We start from the raw sequence: 9,648 nt of genomic DNA, 5'->3' as shown, positions 1-9,648 counted from the left end.
CTATCTCATTCTGCTTGTGTTCCCTTTCACATGCTTTTTTTTTTTCTGTTTTCTCAGGAAGTGGTAGCTAACCAAGTAGTATCTGATCATAGGGAGGAAAAAGTATTACTATTCAAACTGCTAGTACCTTTTTTACTTTTTTTACTTTTTTTTTTAATGCCTTAGGCCCCAGTATTCTCTATTCAGTCCATTCAAATTTTGCACAAAAACCATTACTTGAGACAAGATATTTGATTAAATGAAACTCTTTTAACAATATTTGATTCTTCTTATGTTTGTTCTACGTGGATCGGAGTAATAGATCAGTATTCACCCAAGTTGACAATGTTGTTAAAGAATTTTAAACTCAAAGTTTAGATAGGTAGATAACATGAATCAAAATTTCAAGAAACTGTAACTCTGTGAAGGGAACTGTTGAAATGTCTAAGCAATTTGATCGACTTAATCTTTTATCACTTTCTTTACTAATATTTCTTTCATGCTGGGAAGTATTTGTTTAAAAGTACCTCTTCAGTTTTAAGATGTTTTTGTGTGTATGTAAAAGTTGCATTTCCATTCATCAGGAGGATAAAGGCCTTGTTCATGGGAATGTTTGTGCAAAAAACATCTTGCTTATCAGAGAAGAAGACAGGAAGTCTGGAAACCTTCCTTTTATAAAACTTAGTGATCCTGGCATCAGYATCACAGTTTTACCAAAAGACAGTAAGTCTTCACGTCAGCTTTTTGTTTAATGCTTCTGACTATAAAATAAAAGTTTGAGGTTCTTCTCTGATCACTACCTGATATACTTCTGTTTTAGTTAGTTTCCTTCACTTTAAAATAACCTGAAATCCTAGTTAGCTATTTTGAGTTTATTTTGTTTATCAGCAAATAGCTACAGTAAAGAAAGCCACATTCTCCATTCCRTGGTGTTTTTTCACTGCAGTTATCGCTGTAAACAATCTTCTTTCACTGGCAGTACTATTARTATGATCTAAAGTACTGTCCTGTTATTGTCAAGATTAAACTGTTGTGTTTTGTAGTTTGGAGAAGCTTTCAGAGTTTAAACTAAAAGCACTTTCTGAAAATGCTGCCTTGCAGTTCAGAATTATCCCCAGTGCATCTCATGATGAATACCTGATATCATTGATGATGCTAAAAATACTGGGTTATCGTTTTTGCTATTGAGCTGTTCTGTTGCTTTTATAAACATGAAATTGACTCAGACTAAAAGAAATGTGCAATGTGTGCAACATTTATATGCTAATAAAATTGTTGAGACTTTATTATTTTTGTCTACTCTTAAGTAATTTTGGAAAAAAATGGAAATAGGATATACTTGAAGAGTTAGTACATGCTGAAAGAAATAATGCATRTAAGAGGCTATAAACATTGCTATACCATATTTTCCGGTAAGCTGTTTAAGATCCCTTTTAAATTGAAAGCCTCCATTAATCCTGCCAAGATCTGAATTTAAAATACTGTAAATCATAGTAAATATGATATTAATTTAAATTTTTATTACAATCATTACCAAAAGATTACAGTCAATAAGTTTGAAATTCATTTTTATTGCTCTGTTACATTACTGTGCCATTATATAATGTCCAATATCAATCACTAACATAGGATTTTTGACTTTTCACCATCTAATTCCTTTGTGGTAGCTTTTAAATTTGGTAACATCAGGGAAAGTATTAAAGTGAAAGGAAAAGTATGATATGGAAATGAGGTGAAGGCAGCTTTATAGGATTGGTTTCATTTTACAACAAAACTAATGATCTCATATTCTGATTTTTATAAATACTATTTTTGTAAATATTCTATAGTATTTTCTAGTCAAGAACAAAAATTTGGAAAGATATTCAAAATGCATTAGAAAATTAAATATCTGTGCATATGCAAAATATTTTTGTTAAATCAGACACGTTATAGAACTTTTTAAATAAATCTAACGTATTACAGAACTTTGTTTTCATTACTGATCTTAACATGATATTTTGTTTGCATAATTACACAGTTCTTCTTGAGAGAATACCGTGGGTTCCACCTGAATGTATTGAGAACCCTAAACAATTAAACCTGGCCACAGACAAATGGAGTTTTGGCACTACATTGTGGGAAATCTGCAGTGGGGGAGACAAGCCTCTGAGTGCACTGGATTCTCCAAGGGTAAGTAGTACTGAATCTCCAGTCATAACAGTTCTTTGGACACTTCTAATTTAAAACATCTGTTACTGTAACTATATTCATTAGCATGTGAAGTGGTGTGGCCTCTGACCACTGCAGCAAAACTGCACTTCTACTAGTAGACAATGATCAGAAGTAATGGTTTGAGGTTTGTTTTATGTTGTTTGCTTTGATTTTTTTTTTATGGGTACAAAGTACAGCTTTGCTAGTGTATTTTGTCTGCATTTCTGTTGTTTTGTTGCAACTGTTTCCACCATATAACTAAACATGACATATTCCTAAAAATGTACCTGACTTTTAATTGGCATTAATTTTCTAGTTATACTGAAATTGAGCATTGTAAATATTGTAATAGTTTGTGTTATGGAAACCTAAGATCTATTTTAGCTAAACCAGAAGCATTAATTTTGTCTCAACTAGGGCAAAGGGGATCCCATGTTTCATAGAAATATTATTTCTTGTATATTTAATTACCTCTTATTTGGAAGCAAAAATATTATTTCTCCTGCTAAATCTCCTAGAAGATTTGTAATATTATCATTGTGATGCAGCTGATAGCTTCTCCTTACAAAGCCTGATCTCATTTCTCCTGTTTTGGTGTCAACTCTTAAAACAATAGGCTCCTATAATGACTTCTAAGTCTAGGTAGATCTAGATGTTTCAGAAGATGCCCTCGTCTCTTCTACTAACCTGTATTTTTTAATCTGCAAAGGAGATACCATGAGTGTAGACTCATTATCTTTCTCTTTTCTCATCTTCCACTAGTAGCTGCCCAGGAATTTGTGAGCCAGTTGCTTTAAAATATGCCATCTTGCTATATTGTTAACCTTGATGTAAATCAGTCAAATGGGCATGCTGGTGAGATAATGAGTCTAGATTGAGAGCTGCATTTTTTTTGGCTGCTCTGGTCAGAATGCTGTGGCTGTTAGAACTCTTCATAGTTGTATGCTAAAATGTCTCCAACCTCTTTAATCCCAGAAACTACAATTTTATGAAGACAGACACCAGCTTCCTGCCCCTAACTGGACAGAACTAGCAAACCTTATAAACAACTGCATGGATTATGAGCCAGATTTCCGGCCTTCATTTAGAGCCATTATACGTGACTTGAATAGTTTGTTCACTCCAGGTGAGTCTATGATAGGACAAGACTGCACTATAAAAAAGAAACATGATTGCTGTCAGTTTGTTTTCATGCGGTGCCTACCATTTTGATGTACTGACCCAGCCACAGTCCATTACCATAAACATAAGATAGTAAAAGTGTGCTGTGTTACTGCTTTTTAATTTGTTTGAGAGTACACTAAAAGTTAGCATTATCACTGAAAGCATCACTGAAAGCATCACTTGTTTCATGTCTGTCCCAAAGGTTTTAATTTGAGTTTTTTAACCAAGTACATTTTATTTGTGACTCTCTTCTTTCTCCCAGTGCATAAAATAGATATCTGGCTTTTTTTCTAATTTTCTAACACATATTATCAGAAGCCTTTGTGGAGTTTGCATTTCTTCCCTCTGCAGTAGTGGAATCATTGCACAATAGTTGCTATATTTGAAGTAGAATTGACCACCAAAAAGAACATGTTTGGAAATTAAAAGAAAACTCAATATGAGTCAGGAAACATCATTTGGTTATTTTGTAATACTTCCTGGTTTTATGGCCAAAAATTGTTATATAGAAATTAAGGGGGTTATTAATATTCCACTGTGCTCAGAAATATGCCTAGCAAAGGGTAGAACATGGCAGCATGATGATGAGTTTCTTCATTTTCCCATCTACTTCTCTCTTGCCTCCTATTCCCCCCCCCAACACACCTCAGATTACGAGCTATTGACAGAAAATGATATGTTGCCAAACATGAGAATTGGTACTCTTGGATTTTCTGGGGCATTTGAAGATCGGGACCCAACACAATTTGAAGAAAGACATCTTAAGTTTTTGCAGCAACTTGGCAAGGTAGGATGTTTTGAAATTTTCTGATTGCTGGGAAAGAACTGTCATTTCAATTATCTTCTGATCATCCCATATACACTATTTACACTGAACATTTCTGTTACAGAAATTAACAATTTCAGTTATATCTAGTCATAACACGCAGTTCCTTTTAGATCTTTTTTTTCAGTTTATCAGTCGAATGACAGAATAATGATAACTCATCTCTACAGTGGATCTAGTGACATTGAATGGCTAAAATGTTTTGTATGGTAAAATAATGCACAGCCCTATCTGACATAATCTGTTCCTATTCTTTATTCTTGATAGTTATTTAAAATTGTGCTAGTGGCTTTTTTGGTACATGGGTATTCCAGGAAGCATGAGTATGCAGTCCATGAAGTCCAAAATGTCTCTATTTGGTAGGCTGTGAAAGTTTTAGGCTGCAGAAGCCACTGTTTGGAGTTAAAATTTTTGCAAGTTACTGCAGCTGGACGGTATGAAACACTCCTAGACAGATGATCTGGTGCAGCTGACAGAACTTTACCTAATATAATTTTTCCAGAATGGTTCACTGTAGGAGTGAAAATAAGCCTAAAAGCAAAGCAGCTGAAGTATAGGATAGTTTATGAAGGAGAGAAACAAAGGGATAGGTAAGAATGATGAAAGGGAAGATAAAGAAAATGGAGAAAGGGAGGAAGACAGAATAGAAAAACAAATAATGGAAAAAAGCCTCAAGAAACAGAGCAGAACTAGGAGCTAGGAGGACCCTAATGTCACATTTTGCAAGTGCAGGAAAACAGGAATATTGCAAACTGGCAGTTCTGAACTGGAAGGAAATTTATGGAGATGGGGGTGAACATGAATGAATGTTATCCCCTCTTCTTGCCCTCCTTTGCTCCAGCGTGGTTTGCTTCCTTTCTGTGAATGTGTTCTCTCCTACGGAACTTTTTCCTGTAATTTTGCCCTCTTCCTGTCTCTCAGGGAAGTTTTATGGCTTTTCGCTTAAATAAAAGTCTGTTTACCTTAATACTAATACAGTTAGCATTAAGGTAATATGTACAAGCACTTAAATGGGAAAAATTGGTGCAGGCTTGTTTTTAATTCAAATATTTCTGTTTGTAATTTAGGGAAATTTTGGCAGTGTTGAGATGTGCAGGTATGACCCCCTACAAGATAATACTGGAGAGGTGGTGGCTGTGAAAAAGCTGCAACATAGCACAGAAGAGCACCTTAGAGACTTTGAAAGGGAAATTGAAATCCTGAAATCTCTGCAGCATGATAACATTGTTAAATACAAAGGAGTGTGCTACAGTGCTGGTATGTATATATTGAGTACACCTTCATATAGACAATAAAAGTTGTATTCTGAGAAACAGAGAGAATTGCTTATGAAGGTCACTCACTTGTCATAGAATCACAGAATCAGTAAGGTTGGAAGGGACCCCTGGAGATCATCTAGTCCAACCTCCCTGCTCAGGCAGGGTCACCTAGAGCATGTTAGACAGGATTGCATCCAGGTGGGCCTTGAAGATCTCCACAGAAGGAGACTCCACAACCTCTCTGGGCAACCTAGACCAGTGCTCCGTCACTCTCGCAAGAAAGACGTTTTTTTTCTCATATTCAGATGGAACTTCCGGTGGTTCAGTTTCTGCCCATTGCCTCTTGTCCTGTCATATGGGACAACTGAAAAGAGTTTGTCCTCGTCCCCTTGACACCCTCCCTTCAGGTACTTGTACACATTGATAAGATCCCCCCTTAGTCTTCTCTTCCCCAGGCTGAAGAGGCCCAGCTCTCGCAGCCGTTCCACATAGGGCAGATGCTSCAGCCCTCTGATCATCTTAGTAGCCCTACGCTGGACTCTCTCCAGTAGCTCCATGTCTCTCTCTTGTGCTGGGGAGCCCACAACTGGACACAGGACTTGAGCTGAGGCCTCCCCAGGGCTGAGGAGAGGGTCAGGATCACCTCCCTCGACCTACTGGCAACACTCTTCCTAATGCACCCCAGGAGACCATTGGCCTTCCTGGCCACAAGAGCACATTGCTGGCTTATGGTCAACCTGTCATCCACCAGCACTCCCAGGTCCTTCTCTGCAGAGCTGCTCCCCAGAAGGTCAGCCCCCAGCTTGTACTGGTGCCTAGGGTTATTTTTCCCTAGGTGCAGGACTCTGCACTTGCCCTTGTTGAACCTCAGGAAGTTACTTTCCACCCAACTGTCCAGCTTGTTCAGGTCTCTCTGAATGGCAGCACAGCCCTCAGCTGTGTCAGCCACTCCTCCCAGCTTGGGATCATCAGCAGACCTGCTGAGGAGGCACTCTGTCCCCTCATCCAGGTCATTGATGAAGTTGAACAGGATGGGACCCAGTACTGAGCCCTGGGAGATGCTACTAACCACTGGCCTCCAACTAGACTGGGTGCTGCTGATGCCAACCCTCCAAGCTCTGCCTTTCAGCCAGTTCTCAATCCACCTCATTTTCCTAACTTTACCTGAACTTTGAGAGTACAAATCAAAAAAAGTAATCTCTGTCATGCACTAGTTCACAGTACAAGATGGACTTGATTTTATTCTGTCAACTCATTGCATAATTTGATTGATTTAAGGGAAGTAACATTTTGAGTAGTTCCTCAGTATCTTTATCTTAAAGTACAAAGAAGTCTTCCTGGAAAAGCATTTGAGGTTAAGTAGGAAAATATACTAATTTTGTAACTGTTTTTTGCTCAATGTAGTATCTCAAGGGTGGATATTAATCACTTTTTTGTATTGTCTATATGATAAGAGACTTATCAGTTTCTGAAACATTTTCCTGTTATGTTTGAGTGAATTGTTGACCATATTAAAGTTGATGAGTGAAAGCATAGTTTTGCCCAGCATCTGTCTTTTAAAAAGATATTTCTTTTCTTCATAATCAGGCTCAGTTTTTAAAGATGGCAGAAATTGTGGACGTGTTGATGTCCATTGCCATTCTGAGTTTCACCTTAAAAATGAGGAGGGATTATATAAACACAGATGTGCGGCGTTTTTGTTCTGTTTTGGCAATACTAGCTAAAGTATTGGTGAGATGATCTCAATTAGTAATGCTTCAGGTATCAAGGATCTCCACGTTTTTGTCATGTTTAGATAAATGGTACTTTGTTAATATATGTAGTTAACTAGTATTTGAACAATTGCATAGTGATAGAGTGTGTATACAGAATAAATTGGGTAATAATGCCATAATCTATTACAGTTATTCATAAATATTTGTAAATAATTATATTTCAGAACTTTTGGGAAGAAATAGTTATTTGTATGTTTTTGTGTTGTAAAAGGTCGTAGGAATCTGAGACTAATTATGGAATATTTACCATATGGAAGTTTACGAGATTATCTGCAGAAACACAAAGAGAGACTGGATCACAAGAAGCTTTTGTTGTATGCCTCTCAGATATGCAAGGTAAGAGAACTTTCAGATGATTGATATTTTAAAACAAATTTTTGTCTTTCCTCCCTTTTTAGAGAAGTTAGTTGTTTCATTGCCTCTTAAATAATAGTGTTGAGCTTCTAGCCTTAGCTTCTAACCTTAAACAAGACAGCAGTATATATTCATGTACTTAAACTGATAAACCTCTGAGTGTCTTGGGGCAGAATGCTGAGACTGGCCTATCTTGACTGAGGAAAAAAGTACACCATTTGTTTTTGTTTAGTTTCTTACTTAGTTTAAGGTTAGTTTACATTACAGTTAGAAGAATTAAAGCCTCTTTTCTCCTAATGACAGTTTAAATGGAATTTTGCAGGAGTTAATATATTTAACCTAAGCAAGTTGTTCATAAAATATTAACTGATTTTTCAAGATTTGGGCATTCAGCTGTAAAACTAATATATCAGCGTATGCATATGTTTAAGAAGTTTACTTCAAAATGTAAGGGATTATTCTAGCAAAAAGAGCAAAGATGCATATATCAGATTTCTGAATGAAGAGCTAGATGCCACAGCAGTGCTTAAAGTTGTAATAAACCATTTCCTATTCTTATTGTTTGACTCTAAATATCTATCCTATAATTCCAAAAGGGAAACAGACATTTGATCTTTGTTGTGAATGGGGTTATGCCTTCCCTAGCTTTACTCTAGTATTATGCTTAAGATAAGAGAAACTATGGACACTTTAGACTTCACTGTGTAATTAGTAATTCCAACAAAAAGAGAAAAGAAAAAAAAAGCCCTAAACCCTCAAGACATTTACTTGGAATATTTTTAAACTTTCTTTCCTTGATTCCATACCAAAGAAATTGAAACAGTAAGTTACTTTCCATTACTGAGTATTCTTCAGTAGCTTAAATCTATTAAACTTGTGCCCTGCCACATTCGAAGGAGCCGATTTTCCTTCTGTAGTATCCACAGAAAAGACCTGACAGGAATCAGACAGGAGATAATGTGCTAAATCCAAGATCTTTTCCAGGAAGTCTAAACTTGTATCTGTTGAACAGAGCTTGATAAGTCCCTGCTTGAAGCTGAAGTGAGTGGGTACACCTTTTGGCTACTGAATCTGCAGCATATACAGAAAGAGGCTGCAGGCTCCTTTAGCAGCTGATCTCACGTGTTCATGCTGTTCTCTGAAAGGCAGCAAGAAACAAGGAGTTGCCAGGACCCATGGGAAGTCTTCAGCAAGAACTCCTTAATGGGCAGCATGTAGTGGGCTTGAAAAATGCAGAATGTTCACCAGTCTGTCCCTTCACAAAGAGGAAGGTTGAACTCATGGCCACCTACCAAAAGAGGGCTCAGAAAGCCCTCTGATCCAAAGCCCAAAACAAGAAGTTGTTCTTCTAGGTCTCAAATCTGAAAAGATAAGTATTATTTCTGCAACAAAATAACTGCTATTCTCAGTGCTCATAAGCGACTGAAAACAGTATTCCTTCAGCCAAGGAGCTGTAAGGGTCTAAAACTCAGCTCCAGCTAGGAGGAAGGTGGCAGTGAATCTTTCATGGAATAAAGATAWAACAGGGATTTTTAAAAAGGCAAAGGCTGCAACTATTAATCTGTTTTGTTCTGTGACCAGCTCTGCCARGTAGTACCTGAAGAGCCAGAAGACATCTGCCTTGTTTACTTTGATACAAAGTTCTAAAATCTGAGTTTACACTCAAGCTTTATTTAAAGCTTGAAGAGCAGTGACAACATTTCTCACTGGCTCTCTGAGATGAAGTCATTTGACAGGAGGGTTGACAGGTAGATTTTGGTCTTTTCAGGTAGTACAAAAACAAAGAAATTTTGGGAAGGGAACTCAGGCTAGAGGATACAAAGAAAAAGACTGTTACATATATTAGAACAAATCAAACATCAAAATATTGCAGCTCTACAAGATGGTAATAAAGAACTCAGAGAGGAGATGATGCACAGTTCTGAACTTCCAAATACCAACCAAGAGGAATGGAATTAGAACAGACTTCTACAAATATTTAACTGGAAAAAAGTTTTGCTTTCATGTGACAGAAGCATGGGTATACACAGTATGGGAGTGTGTGCATAAAGAACTTGTTCTTAAAAAGTACCTATTCTTGAATTCCAAGGGAAACAAA

At 36.9% G+C, this 9,648-nt stretch overlaps 1 protein-coding gene across 1 annotated transcript in view; it reads left to right on the top strand.

The window, feature by feature from the left end:
* Positions 1-9,648, top strand: part of JAK2 (Janus kinase 2) — a 39,460-nt gene that overhangs the window by 19,940 nt on the left and 9,872 nt on the right. Inside the window, exons 14-19 of the mRNA XM_085307331.1 lie at positions 564-702; positions 2,000-2,151; positions 3,148-3,298; positions 3,987-4,123; positions 5,230-5,419; positions 7,408-7,532. Of these exons, the coding sequence (XP_085163457.1) occupies positions 564-702; positions 2,000-2,151; positions 3,148-3,298; positions 3,987-4,123; positions 5,230-5,419; positions 7,408-7,532 (894 nt within the window). The remainder of the gene's footprint in view (positions 1-563; positions 703-1,999; positions 2,152-3,147; positions 3,299-3,986; positions 4,124-5,229; positions 5,420-7,407; positions 7,533-9,648) is intronic.

This window comes from Rhea americana, unplaced genomic scaffold (assembly GCF_003343005.1).
Source record: "Rhea americana isolate MKP2758 unplaced genomic scaffold, rheAme1 scaffold_103, whole genome shotgun sequence".
Classification (NCBI taxonomy): Eukaryota; Metazoa; Chordata; class Aves; order Rheiformes; family Rheidae; genus Rhea; species Rhea americana.
Note: the sequence above shows the minus strand (reverse complement) of the source record. Positions and strands in the feature narration are given on the sequence as shown.